Source organism: Protopterus annectens, chromosome 3.part0, assembly GCF_019279795.1.
Source record: "Protopterus annectens isolate FY-2018-M chromosome 3.part0, PAN1.0, whole genome shotgun sequence".
Taxonomy (NCBI): Eukaryota; Metazoa; Chordata; order Ceratodontiformes; family Protopteridae; genus Protopterus; species Protopterus annectens.
The window spans coordinates 1,325,374,922-1,325,401,344 of NC_056731.1; the positions used below are offsets into that span (position 1 = coordinate 1,325,374,922).

The 26,423-nt window shown below is 42.7% G+C and overlaps 1 protein-coding gene across 1 annotated transcript in view; it reads right to left on the minus strand.

Moving 5' to 3' along the window:
- LOC122796733 (desmocollin-3-like) overlaps window positions 1–26,423 on the minus strand; it is a 1,348,840-nt gene that overhangs the window by 77,697 nt on the left and 1,244,720 nt on the right. The window contains exon 14 of the mRNA XM_044065442.1: window positions 7,079–7,194. Within this exon, the coding sequence (XP_043921377.1) occupies window positions 7,079–7,194 (116 nt within the window). The remainder of the gene's footprint in view (window positions 1–7,078; window positions 7,195–26,423) is intronic.

Here is a 26,423-nt window from a genome sequence, read left to right on the forward strand (position 1 = left end):
ATTAATTTTAAGGCATTACCTTTTTTAAATAAAGATACCTTTAAAATATATGCTTTGATGGAACATATTAGATTATATATAATATCAATACAAAACCTGTTTAAATCACTAAATCTCTTACAGTATATGATGACCTTCCAACCATTTCATAAGAACCCAAATTTGAAAATCGGTAATCAATTGATAGATCTTAAAAAATTCTCACTTATAACTGATCTAACCATACTTGATTTATATCCCTTTCTTGGTATCTCAATACACGACATGTTAAGATAGATAAGCCTTCCTAACTCTTATTTAATTATAATGAGACAATTAAAGGATCTTTCAATAACTTATTTTAGTAATTTTAAAATTAAAGAAGAAGACTTAACCATTTGTTCAAACTTATGGCAAACTCTTATGCAGGACTTCAAATATAGAACGGCTTCATATAATTTGATAAAAGATGTGAAATATAATAACCAAAAACTTTTATCCAAATACCGGAAGGATAAATTATTACTGACTGATGATAATAAAATATTGAAAGCAATTAATTTAACCTTAAAATCAGTATCTCTTCAAAAGCTATTATTTACTCAGCTGATATTTAATAACGCTTACTACACTCGCCTCAGCTTACATAAACTCAACTCGAAAAATTCACCTAAATGTCCATATTGTATCGATCAAACCGCTGACCTTTTACACATGTTCTGGAGCTGTAAATGTATATTCAAACTTTGGAATTCTCTAAAAATTCAATTACAAAAAATGGGTTAAACAGTCCACACTTTCTTGGGAGTTTATGATTCTTCATATTCCTCTGAATAACTTGAACAGATCCCAAATGATCATACTCATAAATATTTTCTTGTTAATGAAGCTTTACATAGCTACAAATTGGCTGAATCCATCTTTGACTTCATGGGAAAACTTTAAAAGTGTAGCGATAAAACATATTTTAGCACATAAATTACTAATTAAAGATCATAAGAAAAAAATAAATACAAAAATATGGGAGCAAATCTTTAACATTGTGTTAGCTTAATGTTCTAATCCACTTTTCCCCGGGAAGTACATACTTAATATGGAGATTAGTATAGATAAACCTTATATTGATACTAGATCTTTTTTTTTTTTTTTTTAATACCTTTTTAGAATTTTATCTTAATGTATAATGATCTTATGTAACTGTTGGAAGCATTCATGTATATAATGTACATATGTTGTAGTATTGTATTAACAATTGGAAAAGAATAAAGATTTATTATTGAAAAAAAATAAAAACTGGGAAAAATGTAGTCCCTTTACTTAACAGTTTGAAATATGCTTTGTTAATAGTCAAACTACTAAAATTGTAAATGGTGAAACCATTGTGCACAATAACTCCACCACTCATATCATCAGAATGTATAGATGAATTCGCAAAACCAAAATTCTCTGAGTTATCCATTGTACCAAAGTCAAAATCATCAGTCCCAAAACATAGGCCTATCTGTTCTGTATGGAGAGCAGGGATTGAATTTCGATTTTTGTGGCTCTGCCCACTGGTTTGGAGGAAGGTGTAAGAACCCTTTTGGTGTTGGCAGTGTGTGGAAATAAAATTTGTACCCCTGGGATACTATGTTGAGAACCCAACGGTCTTTGGTGATGGAGGTCCAGTTTTTTCCATGGTGGGCAAGTTTTCCTCCTAGGGGCACGAGCAATTGGGCAGAGGTGAGAAGTGGAGTTGAGAAGTCACTGTGAATTCCTTCTGTAAGGAGGCGGCTTAGCACTCCCTATTTTAGAAGTGGAGGTACTCCATTGCTTAGACCTCTGCATACCCTGAGACTGTAACCTGGGGGGAGGGGTCTGTTTCCCCTGGGTCTAGTTTGAGATGGCCTTGAGGGGGCGGGAAAGGACCAATGTTTCGAGGGGCAATGCCTACTGAATCTTGGAGGCTGCACTTGCAAAAAATCTTTAACTGTCTGCATAGACTTAGCCTTTTCTTCCATCTTTTTTAGAACCTCTTCTACTTTGGTGCCAAACAGATTTCCTTGTTCAAAGAAGCATCCAGTAATTTTGATTTGACATGGTCTGGCAAGGTCTGATCCTTAAGCCAAGCATGCCCTCTAAGAACAGAACCTGTGACTGCTGCCCTACAAGATGCTTCTAGGCGTCAAAGCCACATTGCAAGGTATGCTTGCTGACTTGGCTTACAGAATGCATAAGCTCCTGTAATTATTTTCTGCAGTCAGGAAAGGTAGATAACTTTTGCTTAATAAGTTCCATAGTATGTTGCTGGTATTTTAGCATGTGAAATTGGCAATTCAATGCCCTAATGACGAGAGTTGCAGAAATGCATACGTTTTTACCCTGTCTGTCTAAAGCTCGGAAATCCCTGTCCAAGGGGTGGGATTCTTAGCTGTACTTCCTTATACCTTTAGGCCCTTGGGAGAAGACCTCTGGGTCAGCAGTAAGATTTTTGAAAAAATACATTTGTGAGAGTCAGGGACTCTGCAGTACCGGTCTACTTTCCCTGAAGCAGGGGGTAAAGTGTCAGGAGTTGGACTGGATTCCATAAAGACATCATCCAGAACAGGAGCGATAGCCAAGGGTCTATGCTGTGGCAAATCTAAAAATTCCCCGAGTCTCTTTTTTGACTGAAGATAATCTTGGTATTCCCAGTGGAAATGCTCTCTCAAAGTATGTAGGGTTTCACCAAAAGAAAAAATCCTCTGGATGGGGAAGCTGAAGGACTGGATTCCTCTGCATCTGAATCTTCACAAGCAGATAAAAGCATGTCTTCAAATTCAGAAACCTCAGAGTTGGTCAGTTAAAGCTGCTGGGGACAGATCTCTTTTTCTTAGCAGGGGAAGGCTGGCTTCCCCTAATCAGCATGATCAGGTCTTCTGCCATTTTAAGCATTTGAGATTGTGGCAAGGAAGCAGATGCTTGAGTTTGCATGGTTGATTTTTCAGACGTAGCTTGTACTCTTGGCCTTAGAAACTCTGTAGTTTTAGACAGAACTGAAGACGCGAAAGAAGTCGTTGCTTTGTATCGAGTATCGGTAATGTGAAGAACTTCCTCGGAAGCCAGTGCCTGCACAGCAGCTCCGGACCCATCCAAGGTAGAGACATCTGCAGGTTCCGTAGTCAAAGAAGAGTCTTGTGACATATCGGACTCCGAACGGGTCTCGGTAGTGGCCTGCTAATCCATCGAAGAGGGCATCAGGGGCTGCAAAAGCACCTCACTGAGTACCGGTGAACTGGCGACTAGCTTAACGGAAGCATCATCGGCAGTTTTGGACATGTGTGGTCTTTGTCTTTATCCTTACGTTTTTTCGAAAGATTGGTAGACGGATGGCTTACAGAAGCCATTTCGGAATACTGAGATTGAGAGCAAAAGTATTTAGCTACAATAAGGGCCTAACAATGAATAGTTTGGGTGATGAACAAAGCACAAAACCAAAAGCGAGGTATGTCGTGGTCTGGGCCTAAACAAGTGATGCAGTAAGAATGGATATCTCGGTGTGGTATTTGCTTTCCACAGGCGACACTATTGTTAACTTTTTCTGACATTGGTTAGAGCAAGAAAAAAGGATCCCCAACTGGGTACTTCGCTTTAGAAGACTTCAGGATGGTTCAATTCGGAAACAAAAACTAAGGTAGCGGCCGACAGGCACTTGAGCGAACTGCTTCTGCTTCGGGCTCCTCAGCAAGAAAGAGTGATGTAATAGGTTAGTACTGGGCTAACTGCCCTTGCGAGCCATTGTAAGTCTAGCCAATTATCCCTTGTGAGACTCAAACTCTGCACCTTGTGTTTGTAAGGCAAACACCTTACCCATTAGGCCATCCTCCCAACCCCTTGGCATTGGCTGCCTGTTTTTATACCCCTAACAACCTAACGTCAGCTCTGCAGAGATATCAACCAATGCAGAAATACTAAGTCTCTGGTATTCAGGCCGACTGAGGGCTACCTGCAGGCAGATAAACCAAGTATGATGACTGCAACAGTGAAACATGCAGAACATCTTGAATATGTTTTCCTGTTTTGATGGTACCCCTGAAATTGTAGGTAAACCACCAAGAGTAGTCTTCAGAAAGGGAAAATCCATCAAAAATTACTTGGACTGCAACATGGATGGATTTGTTATAAGTAGTTGTAAAAAATTTGGAACATTTAAATGTGGATCTTGGTCCTCAGTGAAGTTACATTTTAGTGAAGGATGTTTAGTTATAAATAAGAGGCAGGTCCCTTCCACTGCATTTGTAATTCTGTTGGTTTGGTATATACTGCACAATGCCAAGAGTGTTTGTGTTTTTATGTGAGTAAAAAATTACAATTTAGAGATTGAATTTATGAACACACATTAGACAAAGCACAAAAAACAAAATAATGCTTTATTTACCTGCATTTCTAATATTCCTACTCATAGCTTTTTGTTTTTTGGTGTGAATATGAAGTCCTGGTTATAGTCAAACAAAAGCGCTTAATCTTTTTTAATGAACATTTTTTTATATTATCGGAATTCCCATTCTTTTGGACAGGTTGGTGTTGGTATTTTACACTCATGCTGATGACAAGCCTGAAAACCTCCAATAACGTTTTCAATTATTTTCCTTGATCTTTGCTGCCTGCTGACAATCAGCTCCTCGTTCATTCTTCAAGCCATTCCTGGCCTATACATTACCTTAAAGGTGAGACCCAATTAAGCAGCCCTCCATTCTGCCAGACATAGGGCATGTTCTTCAACATATGGTTCAATCCCATGTTCTAGTGGATGCATGAAGATTTACATCAATGTGTAAGGCTAGGTATGTCCTCCCTAACACATGCATGCTTCCACAGTCGTGCCCTCCCCCAACATATGCGTGCTTACACAACTATGCCCTCCCTCTCATATACTCGCTTCCAGAGCTATGCTCTTCCCCTATCACTTGTACTTTGACAGCTATGCTCGCCCCTAACATGCATGCTTCCATAGCTATGGCCCTTCCGTAACATGTACAAGCTTCACCAGCTATGCCTTCTCCTAACCTATGCGGTATTCACACACACAAGCTCCAAAGGTTTACTATCACCTATATGGTGGGAAATGGTCAACAGAAACCACCAATCCAAACCCCAACTCCCCACTGTCCCCTGCCAGGCTCTTTCAACAGCCAAATTACTAGTCAAGCTTGAGCTATCTGGGTTATATAGTCAGGGCTTCATCCCTATGCACAAGCATTTCTTTCACAGTGCTCATTTACATTGCAGTCCTGAGGAACAAACCAAGATGGATACAGAATGCATCACAGAATATCAATCGAGTAGCATCATTCTATTTACAACTCTCAGAGTGAGAGCATTCTATTCGTAATTCAATACACTATTTTGACTCAATGCTTTATCTTCTAATTACTGCATAAGAAAAAGCTGCAAGAAGGGAAAATGTTAATGCTAATTACAGTTTTCTTACCTACATTTACTTCTGTATCATAAAGGTATCTAATTAACAGATGCCTAAAGAAGAAAATTTGCAGCGTTTGCTGCTCACATACATTTTAGGTAAGTCTGTGTTGTATGCATTCTGAAACAGCAGCTGCATGTACTTTCTGAGTACTATGTAACACCTGTAATGGTCTGTAGATGCATCATACCCATCTCAGTAAAGGTCTGAAAGAAAGGTAAAGACTGGCATGCACTGTAATATTCAGTTTTTGCCACTGCTAACTGAAAGACTGCATCATCCAATAGGATAGGTTTGCTCTAGGTGGACAGAGCAAGCTACAGATAAACAGTTACAGCTTTTTGGCTTAAGTTTACCATTGCACAATTACATTAAGTGGTTAGGGGTCGGTATAATGGTTAAGGTGTTTACCTCAGAGACGCAAGGTACAGGATTTGACTCTCATCCTTGAGAGAAACTGGCTAGGATTAAAATGGCCCACAGGATCAGTAACCCTAGTACTTACTTGTGAACCTATATCAAAGCAATGACTTAATGCAGGCACTGTGAGCTACATGGCAACACAGTGCTTTAGTTAACTATTTACCTGCCAAGTCATTTTTCTTTTCATTTATTCCAAGACCCATCATACATTTGTGGCTTTTTTTTTTTTTTTTTACAGGTAATGTGTGCGACTAGCTCAAAGCCAGAGTACTTTCTGCTATAATATAGTTCTGTGCAGCTTTTCCTCATAGTCACTACACTACAATGATACTGCAAAACGTAAACAGACTACACAGTGATACATCTAATTAGCAAAATAAGATTGTTGTATTTGATTTATGTAAGAAATAAAAAAGGCATTTTCCTGGCTTCCTTACATGTCGTTGAAATACTTCCAGATGAATACTGAATTTCTGGATTACAAATCATTAATTTTATGAATTCCAACAGCATTTCCCAATTATTTTAAAAAGACGAGTGCTATTGCACCACTGTGGTAAATATTTCTAGGAACACCTCCCCCTCCCCACACTGTTGTATGAACGTGGAACTAGTGCAGCACCAAGCCTCCTACATGGAGGTAACCAGGGGACTTAATACCACCTAAAAACACTAAATTTGTGTATTTTGTGTAAGAAGACTAGTTGAATAATTGTGATTGAATTTTTTTTTTTTTTTACCAAGTGCTTCTTAAAATCTTAAAAACATCTGAGGCTCACTCCACAAGTTAGAAGATTTAAGTCCCCAAACAACTGGCCCCAAATCTAACCCCCTCCCCCCCATGTTTCCAAAGAAATGTGAAAAAAAAAAAAAAAAAAAAACAATTACCACCCCTTTCCCATAGTGTCCATGCTAGGTACACAAAAAATGTCACATATGACTGCTGTCTGTCTGCTCTTGCACTACGGCTATTTCCAGGCCCTAGTGACAGATATCGATACAGATGGGGACTGCTGATCCACCTCTCCCCTCACTCTGTACCACCGAGTAAATGTATGCTTCTTGCAGGCTCTACCTTCTATGAGGAATACATTTTCTAGTTTTGATACACCTGAAGCAGAAGTACAGAATCTCAACCCTGACATTCATCAACAGGTTAAAAAGGCAAGGTTAAACTACTTGTAGAAAAAAAAAATCATATAATTTGTCACATGCATACTTAAAACAAATACTTACCATTACATTTTCACCTGGAGCTTCAGTATTTGAAATAATCAAATGCTGCTGGGTTGTGTCTTCAGGTATCTGTTTTAGACTCCCTTTTACTCCACAGAAAAGAGCTAATGGGATACCTAAAAAAAACAAAACAAAAAAAATACAGGAAGAGATTAGTTAAAGCTAAAATAGAACAGGTAGGTGATTCTAGATTAATTTTTTTAAATTACTTTAAATTTTATACAATTTAAACCTCATACCACAAAGACATGATTCTCTACCAGATCCCATAAAAATTGTATATTCCTGATAATAAATAATGCTGGCACCTTGACATAAAATATAATGAGTGTATTTAACTGGATCTGTGCATAACCGTTGATCATTGTTCAGTAAACACTCAAAAACAGGATTAGCTGTTTCAAAGGGGTTAAGCAGAAGGTCTACCGCTCATCTCTCAGGAAAACAGAATAGATTTAGTTAGGTATTGCAGGTACATCTGAGATGCATGTGATATTTATAATGCAGTTCCATGAAGCAAGAGGGTATTACTGTCAGTCACACTGCAAAGAAAGGTACATGATGATACACTCGCACAACCTGCCTTCAGCACACTGTGCACTATTAAATATGACGACAGGTGTTAATATGGACTAAATATGCCTTTGGCCACATTCAATGTCACTATCTTATGCATTCTACTCTGTCCTTGTCAACACAGAGACAACCACGTCTCAATGGTTTATTCCATTTATTCCACCCTCACCTTTCCGGCATCTAAAGAAATTCTGAGAGGGTGGCAAGAGATTGGGTAGCAACCACCATCCTGTAGGGAACTGACAGATTTCTGCTATGTCCCCCACACACATTTTCACATCTGAAATATCAGTCCAAAGACAAGTGAATGACAAAATCTATCTACAATGCCACTGTGCCTGAAAGTACAGTTTTGTACCTACCATAAATGTAGATGTTCGAGTGCTAATACAGCTGCAGTCATAACAGATGGGTTCTCCTGCCGTCAGGCGGGTCCTCGGTCGGCCGAATTCCAAAGTCTAGGTCCGGCGTCGGTTGTCGTCGTTTCTTCCCTGACGTCAGTGCGACAGAGGTATAAAGGAACCAGCCGACGCCATTTTCTTCAGTTTTTCTTGCCCCAGATGTCAGGTGCCCCCAGAAGGAAGGCAATACATAAATTTCTGTAATAATGCAGTGCAATATAATCAAAATACAATAGTTGCAAGCAAATACATCATAAATGAATACCCCAATCAGGTTGTATGAGGATGTGTTAGCCTATAGGCCTGTCCCAAGAGGGGAAGGAGGGAGGGAAACCTGGACTGCAGCTGTATTAGCACTCTAACATCTACATTTATGGTAGGTACAAAACTGTACTATGTTCATCGTGCACACAGCTGCAGTCATAACAGATGGGTAGAATCCCAAAGCTAAGAAAGGGGTGGTAGGCACTAGGTGGAACTAGGAGGAGCCAAAATGCCCTGCAAGACTGCAGTGGCAAAGCCTGCTCTAGATTTGGAGTATAATGGTAGGTAGTAGTGCTTGGAGAAGGTATACACAGAACTCCAAGTGGCTGCTTCCAAAATATCCTTGGTAGGAACTCCTCTGAGGAAGGCTGCAGAGGTGGCTGTGGCCCTGGTGGAATGAGTTCTAATGCCTGTAGGTACAGTTTTGCCATGAAAGGAATAGCAAAAGCGTATGCAGTGGGCTATCCATTTTGAGATTGTCTGTTTGGAAATTGGCTTTCCTTGAGCTCCTACCGCATAGGCCACAAAGAGCTGTTCTGATTTTCTGAAAGGCTTTGTTCTGTCCAAATAATAACGCAGTTGTCTGTGGATGTCCAAGGAATGTAGTAATCTCTCCCCTTTGTTTTGAGGATTAGGATAAAAAGTAGGTAAATGTATGGCCTGATTTAAAGCTACCCTGGATACCACTTTAGGCATAAAGGACAGGTTGGTTCGTAAGGAAACTCTGTCCTGATGGAAGATGAAAAAAGGCTGGACAGCCATGAGAGGCCTGTAGTTCTGAAACTCTACGAGCTGAGGTGATAGCCAGAAGGAAAGCTGTTTTCCAGGACAAATATTGCAAATCTGATGAGGCAGCTGGCTCAAAGGGAGGCAAGGTCAGTTTTTCCAGAATGAAATTAAAATTCCAAGCAGGTATTGGTCGTTTCCTTGGAGGTCTTAAATTCTTAGCCCCTCTGAGGAACTGTGTTAAGACAGGGTGAGAGAATAAAGGTGGATCAGTGCTGTATTCTGCAGAAATGGCTGAGGCATGGATTTTGATGGAGGAGAAAGTCCACTGCTTAGCAGTTCAGCCAAATATTGTAGTATTTGAGGTAAATTCAGTTTTCCAGGATCCTGGCCCCTTTTCTCATTCCAGACACAGAAACGTTTCCATTTTGCGGAGTAAGCTTTTCTAGTTGATGGCCTTCTGGCCTCCAAAATGACATCCTGCACCTCCTTGGAGAGTAGGGCCTGTTGTGATGCTAAGGAATCTTCCATGCGGCTAGATTGAGTGTTTTTAGCTGGCTGTGAAGAGTTTTGAAGCTGTGCTGAGTCAGAAGAAGAGGCATTAGAGGCAGGGTCCATGGTGGGGAATGCGTCAGGTTCCTCAGGAGTGGGTACCAGTGTTGCCTTGACCAGTCCGGAGCAATGAGAATCATCTTTGGTCTGTCTGCTCTGGTCTTCAATAGAACTTTGGGCAGCAGTGGAAGAGGTGGGAAGGCATAAACTGTCATTGATGTCCAACTGAAAGAGAGAGCGTCCACTCTACAGGCCTTTGGATGGAAAATCCTTGAGCAGAATTTTGTCAATTGATGATTCTTGTGGGAGGCAAAGAGATCTATGTCTGGCCTTCCCCATTCTTGGATTATTTCTGTAAAAACTTTTGGATGCAATTTCCATTCGTGTGGCTCTGTCATATTCCTGCTTAGGTTGTTTGCCAGTGTGTGTTCCTTGCCTGGCAAGTACTGTGCTTGTAGTTCCATTTGTAAGTCCATGGCCATGTTCCAAAGTGACATGGCCAGTCTGTAAAGGGGGTAAGAATGTGTTCCTCCCTGTTTATGTACCACATAACTGTGGTGTTGTCCGTTCTTATCAATAGTTGACCTGGTTGTAGAAGGTCCTTGAAAGCTATAATAGCATTTATTACTGCTAGCATTTCTTTTTGATTGATGTGAAGGTGCTTTTCTTTTTGGGACCATTTGCCCTGAATGCACCGATCTGTCATGTCGCCCCCAGGCGTAGTCCGAGGCGTCTGTTGTGATGACTTGATTTGCTTGAGGCTTGTTGAATGGAAGACCTGTGTTTGTTTGACATGCTTGAGCCCACCACAGAAATTCCTTTTGCAGACATGGAATTAGTGGTATTATTGTTTCCAAACTGTGGCTGTGTTGAGACCATATGTTTTTCAGGTACCATTGTAGTTTCCTCATATGCAGCTTTGCACATGGGATTAGTACGATGCAAGATGCCATGAATCCCAGAGCCTGCAGGATTTTCCTTGCAGTCAGCCTGGTGCAATATGCTAGTGTTCTGAAATATTGAATTAGTTGCCCCTGCTTCTCTGGCGTGAGGTAGGCCATCTGGGTGTTTGTGTCCAAATTGGCACCCAGGAAAATTATCTTCCGAGAGGGTATTAGCCTTGATTTCTTTTTGTTGACTGTGTATCCCAGAGAGTTCAACAACATTATTACACAAGCCAGATGTTTCAGAAGAATGTGCTTGCTGTCCGTTTGGATCAGGCAGTCGTCCAAATAGGGGTATATTTGTATCCCTTGAAGTCTGCAGTAGGCAATTACTGATGCCAGGCATTTCGTGAATACTCTGGGCGCAGTAGATAAGCCAAAGGGCAATGCAGAAAATTGATAATGGGTTGAACCTGCAAGAAATCTTAGGTACCTTCTGCAATTTTGTCTGATTGGGACATGCAGGTATGCCTCCTTGAGGTCCAATGTTACCAGCCAAGACTCCTTGCCCAGCATGGGAAGAAGTTGCTGTAGAGAGAGCATCTTGAATTTTGGTACGAGTAGAAATGTGTTTAGGATGGATAGGTCCAAAATAGGTCTCCAATCTTTTCCCTTCCTTGGCACCAGAAATAGCCTGGAATAAAAACCTTGACCTTGTTCGTGCGTAGGTACCTCTTGAATAGCTTTCATGTTTATGAGATCTGTAATTTGCCTTTGTGCCTCTGCCCTTTGATTGTGTAGCAGGTTTGGCATGCCTCTCATTTTTGGAAGGGTGTGAAAATGGAATTTGTAGCCTCTGTTTATAATGTCCAGGATCCATTTGTCCTTTGTGACAATATGCCAAGTTTTTGAAAATAATGCCAGCTTTCCTCCTAACGGGGCTGCCATTTGAGACTTGGTTGGCCTGCGAAGGGGAAAGTCATTGGGTTTGCTTTCTGAAAGATTGCGAGTTATCCTCACCACCTCTTTGTGTAGGAGCTTGCCATTGTCTGCCTCTAAACGATCCTTGGGCTTGTCCTCTGCCCCTCGGGCGCCTGTATCTGCCTCTTTGGGGTCTGTCCGTGGCAGAAAAGGACCAGTTTTTGGAAGGCCAATTTCTACTAAAGCGTGGGGGTTGTACCTGTAGAAATTCTTTCACAGTTTGCATTGATTTAGCCTTTTCCTCCATTTTCCTTAACACCTCCACAGCATTAGCACCAAATAGTACATCCTTTTGAACAGGGGCGTCTAGTAATTTAGCTTTGACATGATCAGGCAAGGCTTGTTCCTTGAGCCAGGCATGCCTACGTATGACTGATCCTGTAACAGCAGCTCTACATGAGGCCTCTAGAGCATCAAAACCACATTGTAGGGTATGCTTACCCACTTGTTCTGCACTATGCATCAAATCCTGCAACTCCTTCAAGTCTGGTTGTTCAGGTTGTGACATTTTACTTTTCAATTGTGATAACAAAAACTGTTGGTATTTTAGCATATGAAACTGACAGTTTAAGGCCCTCATGGATAAGGTAGCCGAGGTATATACCTTTTTCCCCACCTTTCTAAGGATCTGGAGTCTCTCTCGAAGGTAATGGATTTTTAGCAATGGAGGCCTTAACTCCCTTGGGGCCCTGTGAGATGGTTTCTGGGTCAGCAGCATGGCTTTTGTATAGAAATTGGTGTGAGTCAGGAACCCTGTAGTACCTGTCCGGCTTAACTGGAGCTGGAGGTAGAGAGTCCGGGTTAAGGTAAGCCTCCGAGTAAACATCATCTAGGATGTCCAAGACAGGAGGTATAGCCAGAGGCCTGTGCTGAGGTAGCAAGAGAAATTCCCTGAGCCTTTTCTTGGAATCTGAATAATCTTGGCCTTCCCAGTGGAAGTGTTCCCTTAAAGTATGCAAAGTTTCCCCAAATGAGTAATCCTCTGGGCAGGAGACAGAAGGGATGGATTCCTCCGCATCAGAGTCTTCAAAAGGGGAGTAAAATGTTCCTGATCATCAGAGTGCTCTGAAATAATGGAGCCCAGATCAGAGGAGGGGGAATCTTCCTCCACTCTAGGCCTTTTGCCTGGTGGGGGCTGAGAACCTCTGATAAGAGTAATTAAGTCCTCAGCCATTTTAAGCATCTGCTTCTTAGGCATGGGGCCTGGGGATGGGCCCTGTGTAGCTGGTAGTGCATGGTTGCTTTAGACTTTGTGAAAGCCTTGATGGAGAAAGAAGAGGAAGGTCTGAAGACACCTTGAGTGGAGGTGGACCTGTCCATATTCTGAGTTTCAACAAGAGTGGCTTCGGTACCTATAGTCGGGGTGTGGGCCGAGGAGCCTGCGACCTCGGGCACAGGAGACACCGTCAAAGAAGTGTCGTCGGTAGTCAGGAGCTGCGTAGGCGCCTCGCTGAGAACCGGACCACGTGTAGTCGGCTTTGGCGTGGTGTCGGTAGAGGCCGCGGACCTCATGTGTCGGTCCTTGTCTTTGCGTTTTTTTAGACAAAACCGGAGTCGGAGTATAAGATGACATAGTATAATTAAATGCTTTCCCAAAATAATGCTGGGCAAACTCCGCCCGACGCTTAATAGTGCGTTTGTTAAATGTAGCACAAAAGCGACAGACCGAGACATCGTGGTCTGGGCCTAAACAAGGTATACAGAGGGAATGGAAATCCTTATGCGGTATTTGCTTCCCACAAGAAATACAATTATTAACTTTGTCTGACATCGGTCTGAGGCAAGAAAAGTTTCCCCAGCGGGGTACTTGGCTTTTAAGAAGACTTCGGTTTCCAAATTTTCGTAATCTCAGGAGCTGGCCGACCGGCACTTGCGAACTGCTTCTGCTTCGGGCATCGCGCGGCAAGAAAGACTGAAGAAAATGGCGTCGGCTGGTTCCTTCATACCCTTGTCGCACTGATGTCAGGGAAGAAGCGATGACAACCGACGCCGGACCTAGACTTTGGTATTCGGCCGACCGAGGACCCGCCTGATGGCAGGAGAACCCATCTGTTATGACTGCAGCTGTATGCACGATGAACATCAATGCACTGCTTCAACCCTTGGTCTCCAATAGATGCCAGTAATTCAGTTGACTGGATCACCCCTATAACTCCAAGGATGATCAAAAGCAATCAATAAATGCTCGACTGCAACCCCTCCATGCTTGCTTCCACATTATCCAAGTTGTCAGCTGATTCTAGGTCATCTGGATCACAGTCAGGGTTTTTTTAATCCATGACAGTTGATATAGTACAGAAACAAAGCACAGTGATCAAAAGGCTGAAAGTGAACAGCGGTAGTGGGAAGAATTTCTCCTGGTTTGCATAACAAATATTTGTATGCAATTATTTCAAAATAACCTGCATACCAAAACATATACTGGTGGCCTACTGAGGTTTGACACCATACATAAAACCCTGCTTTTGAAGCTCGAGAGAGCCTTTTTATACAGAGTCTACAGACGGAGGAAAGAAACTGGTCAGTATACACATACTTCAAAGCCGCACTGCTTTCTTGATAGCCTATCTAAGCTTACGTCATTGATAACACAGACCGAGTGGACCTCAACAGTCACTTTGCTCTTTAGAAGGGTTTGACAAGTAGAGTTACACAGGTAACAAAATGAGCTTCAATGCCATACATCACTGTGAACAAGGACTGATCCAACAACTGGCAGACACAGCATACTGCACAGGGCAAAATATAATCAGCTTGATAATGTACCTGTAAGCATGTACCACACTGACCAGTATGATGCCTCTGGTGAGCCAAACCAACAAAAGCTGCATCTGCAATTATCTATGTGAACTATCACATATCAGCAAGGATCTGTTTGCTCATAATTACATGCATAAACTGGGTACCTATAACCAATGTCCCTGACAGTGAAAAGGCAGTTTTACCTAATTCCATAGGTAAATTTTGTCAATCCTGGCTAAATATGTTCCATAATGAAAACTAATACCAGCGGCATTCAGCAAAAAATGTTTAGTACACTGCAGCACCAAGAGGAAACTCTAGCCAGCCATTTACAAGTCTCTTGGGAAAACATGCATGTAAAGCATTGAGCAGAATGGCTAAAAGTAAATACCTTCAACGTCTTCAAGAAATAGGTCTTCAATGATACTAGAAAGTACAGTTGTGTACCTATCATAAATGTAGATGTTCGAGCGTATTCACTGTTACAGTCATTACACTTGGGTTATCCTGCCGTCAGGCAGTGACACAGTCGGCCAGAGTTCCAAAGTCTTGGTCTGGCGTTGGTTGCTGTTGCTTCTTCCCTGACGTCAGAGCGCCAGGGATATACAAGATGCAATCGACGCCATTTTCTTCAGTTTTTCTTGCCCCAGATGTCAGGTGTCCCCAAATAGGTAGGCAATACATATTGCTAATAAAACATAGATACAAATAAAAACAATACCTTCAGCTACGAGCAAATACACCACATAGGTTGTATAGGATAGAAAGGTATAGATAGGTCCCAGCCAGGAAAGAGGGGCTGGAGGGAGGGTAACCTGAACTGCAACAGTGAATACACTCGAACATCTACATTTATGGTAGGTACACAACTGTACTATGTTGATCATGTTTCACTGTTGCAGTCATTACACTTGGGAAGAATCCCAAAGCTGAGGTTGGGTGGCTGGATCTAAGTAGAATTAGGAGAGGCTATGAGGCCCTGCAGAACTGCAGTGGCGAAGCCTGCTCTAGATATGGAGTAAAGAGGCAAGTGGTAGTGCTTGGTAAAAGTGTGCACTGAACTCCAAGTTGCAGCCTCCAAAATGTCCTTGTTGGTACTCCTCTGAGGTAGGCTGCTGAAGTGGCTGTTGCCCTGGTAGAATGTGGTCTAATGTTGTTATGCACTGGCTTTCCATGTTGTGCGTAGCAGAAACGAATGCAGTGTCCTATCCATTTTGAAATAGTCTGCTTTGAGATAGCTTTTCCTTGTGATCCATCCTGCAGCATATGCTACAAACAGTTGCTCAGTTTTTCTGAGAGCTTTTGTTTTGTCCAAGTAGAAGCGTAACTGCCTGTGTATGTCCAAAGTATGCAGAAGTCTCTCCCCTTTATTCTGGGGATTTGGGAAGAATGTTGGCAAATGAATGGTTTAGTTAAGAGCCACACTAGATACCACCTTTGGCATAAATGTTGGGTTTGTCCTTAGAGAAACCCTGTCCTGATGAAAAATGATAAAAAGGCTCCACTGCCATTAAAGCCTGTAGCTCTGAGACTCTTTGTGCTGAAGTTATTGCTAGGAGCAGAGCAGTCTTCCATGATAAAAATGTTATATCCGCTGTATTAGCTGGTTCAAAAGGAGGTAAGGTGAGTTTTTCCAAGACGAAGTTGAGGTCCCAAGTAGGTATTGGTGATCTCCGTGGGGGTCTTATGTTTTTAGCCCCTCTGAGGTACTGCCTTAGTAATGGATGAGAGAAAATAGGAGGCTCCGTGTTATAATGAGCTGAAATGGCAGAAGCATGGATCTTAATTGATGAAAAGGATAGGCCTTTGTTCAACATCTCAGTCAGGTATTGTAAAATCTGAGGAATATTTGGAACAACTGTGTCAAAGCCTTGTGCCTGGTTCCAGGCGCAGAATCTCTTCCATTTGTCTGCATAAGATTTCCTGGTGCTGGGCCTCCTGGCCTCCAGAATGACATCCATAACAGCTTTAGAGAGAGATGAGGTCTGAGTGGCTATGTTATCTGCCATGCAGCCAGATTTAAGGTTTTGAGTTGGCTGTGCAGAAACTGATTGTTTTGTTGAGTCAGAAGGTGAGGAATTTGAGGTAAAGTCTAGGCTGGGCCTTGTGCCAAGTTCTTTAAGATTGGGTACCAGTACTGGCGTGGCCAGTCCGGGGCAATCAGGATCATTTTTGGCCTTTCTTGACTGACTTTTAGGAGCACCTTTGGAAGGATTGGCAGTGGTGGGAAGGCATAAACTTTTAGTGTTCTCCAGCTGAATGAGAAAGCATCCACTTTCCATGCTTGTGGGTAGTAAGTCCTTGTGCAGAATTTCTGTAGTTGGCAGTTGAGAGGGGAGGCAAAAAGATCCATGTCCAGGCATCCCCATTTCTTTGTTATGTTGAAGACCTGTGGGTTTAGTTTCCACTCGTGAGGATCCATGAGGTTTCTGCTTAGTTTGTCTGCCAGAGTATTTATCTTTCCTGGCAGGAATTGTGCTTGCAGATGAACTTGATAGGTCAGTGCTGTGTTCCACAAGGTCATAGCTTGCCTGCAAAAGGGGTATGAGTGTGTGTCCCCTTTTTCTTGTTTATGTACCACATAACTGTGGTGTTGTCCGTCTTTAGCAGTAGTTGTCCTGGAACCAGTAGGTCCCTGAAAGCTGTCAGGGCATTCTGTACAGCCAGCATCTCTTTTTGATTGATGTGAAGATGCATTTGGTCTGCGGACCACTTGCCCTGAATACATTTTCCTGCCATGTGTGCCCCCCAGGCATAATCCAATGCATCTGTTGTCAGTGTCTGCCTGGCTGTGGGTAAAGTGAAAGGCTGCCCCTTGTTGTGGTGACAGGCCTGTGCCCACCATCGAAACTCCTTCTGCAGGCAAGGAATAAGAGTTATTATACCATGACCCCCCATTAATATTCCAAAACATGCACGCTGATTGGCCAGCGTGCACGTTGTAAATCGACTTATACTAATGGAAAAAGGTCCGGTAGCCCGGACTTTTTCCATTAGTATAAGTCATTTTTAAAACACTGTCTCGCTATGTTAAAAGAGTTTAACACTGCGACACAGGTTTAAAAAAAGCAACGGAGATCTCCGTTGCTTTTTTTAAAGCTGTCTCGCTATGTTAAACTCCTTTAACATAGCGACACAGTGTGTAAAAAGCAACGGAGATCTTGCTTTCTCCGTTGCTTTTTGTTTTTTTAAACCTGTCTCTATGTTAAATGGGTTTAACATAGCGAGACAGCTTTAAAATAAGCAACTGAGATCTCCGGTGCTTATTTTAAAGCTGTCTCGCTATGTTAAACCCATTTAACATACAAAACAGTTTGTAAAAAGCAACGGAGATCTTGCTTTCTCGGTTGCTTTTGCCCACAGCTCTGATGTACTGCATAGGCATACGCATGCGCAGTACATCACAACTGCCGCGGATATCGGACAGCTGTGGAAGGGCAGCAAGGAGGCATTATACGATGCCATTATTTAAGAAAAGTAAATATTTCTTTTCTTAAATAATGTCATTGTATAATAGCAATAACCCACTTCTGGGTGTGGGTAATGCTGGATTTACCCACGGTTGGCTTTGTTTGGTACCAAACCACGCCAACCGTGAGTAAATCCAGCATTACCCACACCCAGGCGTGGGTTATTGCTATATTATTGCTTCCAAGCTGTGGCAATGTTGAGTCCAAACACTTTTTAGATACCATTGTAACTTCCTCATATGCAGTCTTGCATATGGAAATAGTAGAATGCAGGAAGCCATGAACCCTAAAGGCTGCAGAATTTTTCTTGCAGGTAGCTGGGTTTTTGTTGCCATCATTTGAAAGTAATGAGTCAGTTGCCTTTGCTTGTCTGGCGTGAGATAAGCCATCTGGGCTGTTGTATTCAATGTTGCACCCAGGAATATTACCTCTTGAGAGGGCACTTGTTTTGACGACCTTTCGTTTACAGTGTACCCTAGGGCAACTAGTAATCCTTTTACAAATGCCAGATGTTTTAGTAGAATGTCCTTGCTCTCGGCTTGAATAAGGCAGTCGTCCAAATAAGGATATATTTGAATTCCTTTTTGTCTGCAAAATGCGATCACTGGTGCCAGGCATTTTGTGAAGACCTTGGGCGCAGTAGATAAGCCAAAGGGCAGTGCAGAGAATTGGTAATGCATTGTGCCAGCTATGAATCTGAGGTATCTTCAGCAATTTTGTCTGATAGGGACATGCAGGTATGCCTCTTTGAGGTGCAAAGTAACCAGCCAAGCCTTCTTGCCCAGCATGGGTAGAAGTTGCTGCAGTGTCAACATTTTGAATTTGGGCACGTCCAGGTAAGTATTTAGAATAGACAGATCCAATATGGGTCTCCAAGGCTTTGTCCTTTCTGGGAACAAGGAACAGTCTTGAGTAAAATCCTTGTCCTTGTTCTTGCTGAGGTACTTTTTGAATTGCATGCCCATGAGAGCTGTAATCTGCTTTTGCGCCTCTGCCCATTGATTTTGTGGCAGGTCCGGCATTCCTTTTGACCTTGGCAGGGTGTGAAAGTGGAACCTGTAACCGTGAGACACAATATTTAGTACCCATTTGTCCTGGGTGATAGTGTGCCAGTTTTGTGAAAAAAGTGCTAGCTTTCCTCCTAAAGGAGCTGCCAAAAGATAAGTGCTTGGCTCCTGTAAAGGGAAGTCATTGGGACAGTTTCTTGTAAGGTTGTGACTTGTCTTCTCCTCCTTTGGGGGTTGAAGCACCCCAGTGTCTTGGTCTGTAGCAGCCTTGTGGCTGAGATCTGCCTCTGAGGCCTGACACTGGAAAGGACCAATTTTTAGAAGGCCAATTTCTGCTAAATCTAGATGGCTGTACCTGTAAGAAATCCTTTACTGTCTGCATTGATTTTGCCTTAACCTCCATTTTCTTTAATACCTCTTCTGCCTTAACACCAAACAAAGTATCATGCTGTAAAGGAGCATCCAGTAATTTGGCTTTAACATGATCAGGTAAACTTTGTTCTTTTAACCAAGCATGCCTTCGAACGACAGATCCTGCAACTGCGGCTCTACAAGAAGCTTCTAATGAATCAAAACCACATTGCAGAGTATGTTTTCCCACTTGTTCAGCTGCATGCAATAAAGCCTGCACTTCCTTATTGTCAGGGCATTCTGAACTTGTAGTCATTTTCTGTTTTAACAGAGATATTAAATACTGCTGGTATTTCAGCATGTGAAACTGGCAGTTCAAAGCCCTTACTGCTAAGGTTGCAGAAGTGTAAAAGTTTTCCCCCCATCTATCCAGTGCTCTGGAGTCCCTGTCAGAGGGGATTGGGTTTTTTGCAGTGGAAGCCTTGACCCCTTTGGGACCCTGAGAAATTGTTTCTGGGTCAGCAGCAGGGTTTTTATAAAGAAACTTATGAGAGTCTGGGACCCTGTAGTACCTATCTGGCTTGACCGGTGCTGGGGGTAAAGAATCAGGAGACAAACTAGATTCAGAAAAGACATCATCAACAATATCTAACACAGGGGGAATAGCAAGGGGCCTGTGTTGTGGCAATAAATGAAAATCTCTGAGCCTTTTCTTTGATTCTGAATAATCCTGGCTTTCCCAATGGAAATGCTCCCTCATGGTGTGAAAAGTTTCCCCAAAAGAATAATCCTCAGGAGGAGAGGCTGAAGGGATAGACTCTTCACCATCAGAATCCTCATAGGGAGGAAGAGAGCATCCCTGGTCTGAAGAGGAATCAGAGGAAATTGAAACCTGGTCAGAGGATTCATAGTCTGTATCCTGCCTAGGCCTTTTATCAGGAGGGGGATGGAAACCCCTGAACAAAGTAATTAGGTCTTGGCCATCTTGAGCATCTGTTTCTTAGGCATGGATTACCGTCCAGGAGAATGCTGAACTTGTTTCTTTGACTGTAATGAAGTTTTAGACTTTGCCTTTGCTGCTGTAGTTGACTTTATTGTAAGCTGTGAAGGTCTGAAAACACCCTCAGAAGCCGATGTCTGCTCAGCAGCTCCGGACCCATCTGAGGGAATAGTTTCTGCATGCCCAATACCTTGAGATCCCAGAGGCCTAGTTGTCTCCACGTGGGATTCGGAGGCGGCTTGTGGCTCTGAGATAGCGGGTGTCAGAGGCTGCGAAAGCGCCTCGCTGAGAACTGGCGACTGGCCTAGAAGAGGATTTGTCGTCGGTTTTGGACCTCGGATGCCTGTCCTTTTCCTTGTCTTTGCACTTTTTATGAATTGCAGTCATCGGTTGTTCCGATGGCATTATGTAGTTAAACCTACAGCCAAAGTAATGCAATGCAAGATCAAACCGACGCTTAATAGTGCGTTTGTTGAATCTAGCACAAAACCAACCAGTAATATCGTGATCAGGGCCTTGGCAAGGAATACAGTAAGAGGTATTTGCTTCCCAGAAGAAATACAATTGTTAACTTTTACTGACATCGGTCTGCAGCAAGAAAACGTTTCCCCAACAGGGTACTTAGCTTTCTTGAAGACTTCGGTTCTGAAACTCGATTTCGAAAATATCAGGAGTTGGCTGACCGGCACTTGCGAACTGCTTTTGCTTTGGGCACCGCACGGCAAGAAGGACTGAAGAAAATGGCATTGGCTGCATCTTATATACCCCTGGCGCTCTGACGTCAGGGAAGAAGCAACAGCAACTGATGCCGGACCAAGACTTTGGAACTCTGGCCGACTGCGGGACCGCCTGACGGCAGGATAACCTAAGTGTAATGACTGTAACAGTGAAACACGATGAACATGTAATGCCACTGCTAAAAAGGGACCTAGATAAAAATACATAAACCCCCCTTTACATTCAACACTTATTACCACCTAATATGGGACTCCAGGAAACACTCCAACTCATCCAGACCTCCCAGAGGAAAATTTTAAAAGAGTGCACAATTACTACTCATTTTCATGGCACAGTCTTGTGAAAGGGAATGAAGCATCTGCAGTAAATACCCCCCCCACCTACTTTCCTGAAGGTGGCTCCCTATTAAACTGTAAACATGGAGTTGTTATTCCTTACATAACAAGGTATGATCCCACAATTGTGGAAAATGACTCATTTCAACTCTCCACTAAAGAGGGTAAAAGGATCTAGACAGCAAATGGTTAAAGTTTCTGCTTCATAGGCACAAGGTACAGAGTTTGATTCTCACCTTGTGTTACTGGCTAGGCTTAAAAATGGCCTTCAGTGCAGTCAGCCTAGTATTCACATATGAACCTAAGAACGACAAACTCATCTATCGAGCCACTTGCAAAACTGCTTGAAAAAAAGACTATGCAATTCAGACTTAATTCCTACCTCTAGAATAACACCTCACTAACTGACAGGTCTGAATCCTTGCTGACAAAGTGGTAAATACCACACTGACCAATTATTTAAATCAAGTTCTGCTACGCACAATGGCCAAGATACATGTTCTCTTTGGAATTCAGCAAGGTATAATCAACACAGCTTGGATTAACAATTTATGCTGTCAGTTGGCTCATAAATCCAAGAGGGAGGCAAAAGTTCAGTGAAGAGGCTTCCTTTGCAAGAACATTAATAACTGGTGTACAGCAGGGATCCGTACCAGCTTCTCTTCCATTTTTGTAAAAATGGCAATATCACAATGTATTCAAATGCTCCAGAAGGCTGTAGCTGGCCCAAATACCAGTTTCTTTCACCGTCCCTTCCTGACGGATGCCTAGGTGCAAGAGGTACATCGCAGGGCCCCACCTTCAGGTCTTTCTTTTCCATCTTCTTGTGGGTTTGATTGTCCTTAAACAGAACACAACCTGCACAACAGTCAGAACCCTGGGTTAAAACAGTAGGGGAAGAATGGTAAGAGGCATGATGAGTGGAAGAAGGGAACCCACCCCAGTCCTAGGAAGAGCAATGGCAAGACAGGGGAAGCAAAGGGTACCACAAAGACAACAAAACCTAAACTGTTAATTTTCTTTACAAAGGGCATTAAAGAGGAGCCTGATGACTCTTCCACCTCTGACTCCAAGGAATCAGGATCTCCTGGTTGAGTGGACTTGCCCTTTTTCTTTTTGCAGGGGAAGTTCCTGGCACAGGTTCCTTTTGAAGGGTGGGTTTCCTGGACTTCATGAAATCCATGAAGTCTTGTGCCTGCCTGACCCAGTTCTATATACAGACCTGGGTGGATAAGGCATGTGACAGCACAGGGTGGGGAAAACCTGCCTGCCTCTGACTTAGAAGGATGGGGCCTAGACGGAAGGCAAGGCCTCAGGTCATAGGTGGATGTCTGTGACCTCAGTCTGGTTCCTGGGTAATTCTTCCCTTACAATCACCAAAGAAAAAAAATTGCCCTTTTCCTCAGTTATCAGAACTGTAGTGTCAGAAGCAGTGGCCTTCTTAGAGTCCTCAGACTCTACCAATGTCAGTCTGGTGCTGGCATACGAGGACTGGGCCTGAGTCATGGCAGCCTCATAAGGAGTCACACCAGCGGACACGAGACTAAACTGCAGCAAGGGGCTGCACAAGTGGCTCTCCTGAGTTAGTGATCTCAATTACAGGTGGAGAGTCAGGCACAAATATATTCAGCCTCTCCCACATCTTCTCTATTGCGCATTTATCCTTTCACTTTTTAGGAATGAGAGCCTGGGAACTGGTGGACAGTATGGTGTATAAAGGTTGAGCCCTATCTGAACCTAAAGGCTGTTGATGGGACTCATACCTATGCCTAATAATCTAACTAGTGAGCCTGCACAAATAGTCAGATAAAATCATACTGAGGCCATAAGCAAAAGAGACCAGAGTGAAAGTCTTTCTGAGGGGATTTGTTCCCAAATGAAAGCAATTAACCTTTTCATACATAAACAAAATACAATAAGTTAAAGAGATAAGGAAAGTCCCCAAATGGGGTACTTAACTGTGATACTCTGATGATTCAAGATGACCAGCTGACTGACTGATGATACAGAGGAATGGAGTCTTGTGCACTGGACTACGAGACGACAAAGAGCTGAAGATGACACCAGTCAACATACATCTTAAACCCGTAATGTCCATATGACAGATGCCGGAGGACAGCCATTCGCTGGAGGATTATGTAATATTCTGGTATTGGGCCAGACGCAGGCTTCTGCATGACAGGAAGTCTCAAGACTGAGTCGTGCAACACTGTGCGCAATGGATGTCCTAATGTTCATTTGCTTCAGCAATCTCAGTGTGCTAAATTCCTCTTGTAATGAGAACACTTCAACTGAATTCCTAGACTGTTACTAGGCAAACAACCAAGGGGCCTTTCTAAGCCTAGCCAGATCTTCCCAAAAGAATAATGACATCCTTTATTCAAATAGGACATTGAGTGTCAGGCGTTTATAAGCTACCTCTGCCCATAAGGGACATCGGTGCCAAGCTGGGTATAAATTTCCTATTCCTCATTCACTGGTCTAGGTTGGGATTAAATTGGTAATAGACAAATTCAATTTCACATAGATGGAAAGCCTGTTTCATAGAAGCAGCAGTCTCTGGGACACATCTCTCTCTCCAGCATGTTCTGCTTCAGTCACAGACAAAATTCAGATTCCTAGAGCTTGTATTTCTGGTACTGTTTTGACTTAGGAACATGCAGGACAGTCACTAAGTGTGGGGTTTGCAGATGTCTTGTAAGTCAGGCACAAGATCACCCCTCAGCAATCTACAGGAAACTGAGAAAAGGGAAAGGGCTTTAAGGCACTCTACATATGCCCGGTTTGTTACACTTTGCATTTGTTTTTGTAAGGAAACTCTTAAGATTGTTCTAGTTGCTGCATATGCCTAGCCCAGGTACATACTGAAGGAAGCACTGTAATATATGATGGGTCTGATAAGAACAGAGTACAGTGGGATAATGATCTCTGGACCTAGATGCTAGGCCCTTACTTATAAACTGTGCAACATAAAAGGATTTCCTCACCACTGCAGACTCACGATGGCTGAAGGTATGAAAACGGTCTACGTTCATACTCAGATCCCTGACCACTGTATCAATTGTTAGGGGTGTATTATCACCATAGTGATTAGCTGTGATGACTGACTTCCAAAGTGGTACAATTTTGCATTTCTTAGCATTGAGTTAAGACCATGGCTTTGGTATAATTTGCTAGTCAGATATGAGCTTTCTTGAAGAATGCTAGTGTTTGCTGCGGAGTTGCATCATTTATAAACTAAGTCAGCCATAAACCATCCCAGTTTGCTTCCACTTGAGAAACAGATGCCAAAAAGAGGAGCAAGCCCAGTACAAAGCCCTGGGGGATCCCACTAGTGACTGGCCTCTTGGTGAAGATGGTCACACCTACTTTGACTTCCTGCACCCCATCAATGAGCCAGCTGGCTATCCAGAGGGTGATAAAATGGTTTATACCTAATTTAACAAGCTTGTACATAACGCCTGAGTGAGGTACTATATCAAAAGCCTTGGCCAGATTGAGGTAAGATGTGTGCACAGTCTTGCCCTTGTCTTAACCTATGTCCTTGTTTATCATGTCTATGACTATTCTTTCCATGGCCTCATATATGAGACCGGTCAGAGTTATGGGCCTGTAACTATCTGGACCTCCTTTAGGACAGGAAAATGACTACAGCCATCTTCCATTCCTTGGGCACAAAACCTGATTGCAGGGTCTAGCTGAAAACAGATTCAAATGGACCAGGCAGTTCATGTTTCAGGCTAACTTCTAAGCATCCTCGGGGCCCACTGACAGTGTTTTTGGCCTTGGAAAGCACACTGATGACTTATTCCATAGTAACTGTTGGTGGGATTGTGGTAAGCAGTATTTTCTTTCGACTATCGGGGGGAGTGGGGGTAGAAATCAGAGCTGAACCTGACAGCCAAAAGGTAGGCAATGGCCCCTGGTTCAGTGTGGGTGATGCCGTTTACAATACATTCTGCACATTGTTGTGCATTTCCCTTGAGGTTATGGACATAGCTGTAGAAAGCTTTCTGGTTGTTCCTTGCCCGAGAATCTATTTTTTCTTCAAATTTAGTATATGAAGCAGTGATTAACCCTCTTAGCAGTCTGTTTAGATTGGTCAGGGGGCTTGGCTCCTCCTACGCTTGCCCAAGTATTTTTTCTTTTGTTGCATAACCAGTTGATATTGTGATTCCACCAGGGTGGCTTGCTTTTTGAGTTTGTCTTACTCTCATTATATGTGGGCTCAGCTCTCTCCATACAGCTATCAATATAGCTGTACAGGGATTTTCTAAACAGCTCAGCATATGCTGTGGTGTTTACTGGGTTTGGGGGGTGCTTGGAATTTTGTCGGTAGTGGGAGGTTAGTCTTACAATAGTTGCTAAATGGTTTTGGTTGTCTCCAGATTTAATTTTTTATTTCAACCAATTTTGCCTTACAGTCATATCTGAGGAGCAAAGACATTACATTGGGTGAGGAACACAGCTCACCCATGTTCATGAGTACAAGGTCAAATATGTTGGTCCATTCTCCCACCAGGGATACAAACTGTTCCAGGATGTTGGTATTAATGAAGTTTAGAAATCACTGGGCTTGTGCATTAGAAGTGGTGTAAGATTCCCACTCTATAGAGGAGTATTTCAGATCCCCCATGAAGATCGTATTTGGTTGGATGGTGAAGGATTCTAATACACTGAGACAGGTAGTATGGGTTTCAGGGGGCATGAAGAGGGACCTATAGGTTGCAAGGATATGGTAGAAGTCCTTGTTTATGGTGAGCTATACACGTATGAGCTCCAGTGGCTCATACACTCACCACTCTGATGCAAGGTTGCTTTTAATTTAGACCAAGACCCCACCACCTTTAGTTACCCCCTGTGGAGTAGCTGGTCTAAAGCTGTGAAAGGCATTACAACTTTGCACTAATGGAGTACTTTCTGTCACTGTTACTACACAGACGTCTACACACTCGAGGGAGAGGAAGGCTTGCAGGGAGTAGAATTTCTTGTTAAGACTTCTGGCACTGAGCAGTACCATCTTCAGATATTCCTTCATAGACTCAATTAAATCAGGAGGTTTATCACAGTTTGGCAAAGCCTAAATAAGGCATTATGGGAGTGGAAAAGGTCTCTGCCAATATCCAAAAGCCTAGAGGGGATAAGTGCAGACAATCCCTGGCAAAGCACTGTGGTCTGTCAATTACGTCCTCCCAGGCTGTCAAATACTGTATCCCTTGGACTGACACCAGAAGATAAGCAAATTGTTAAAATCAATCTTCTTCTGCTGGTAATGTGGCGCCACCCTTGGAAAAGGTAGTATGCTGCTCAGTGCTAGG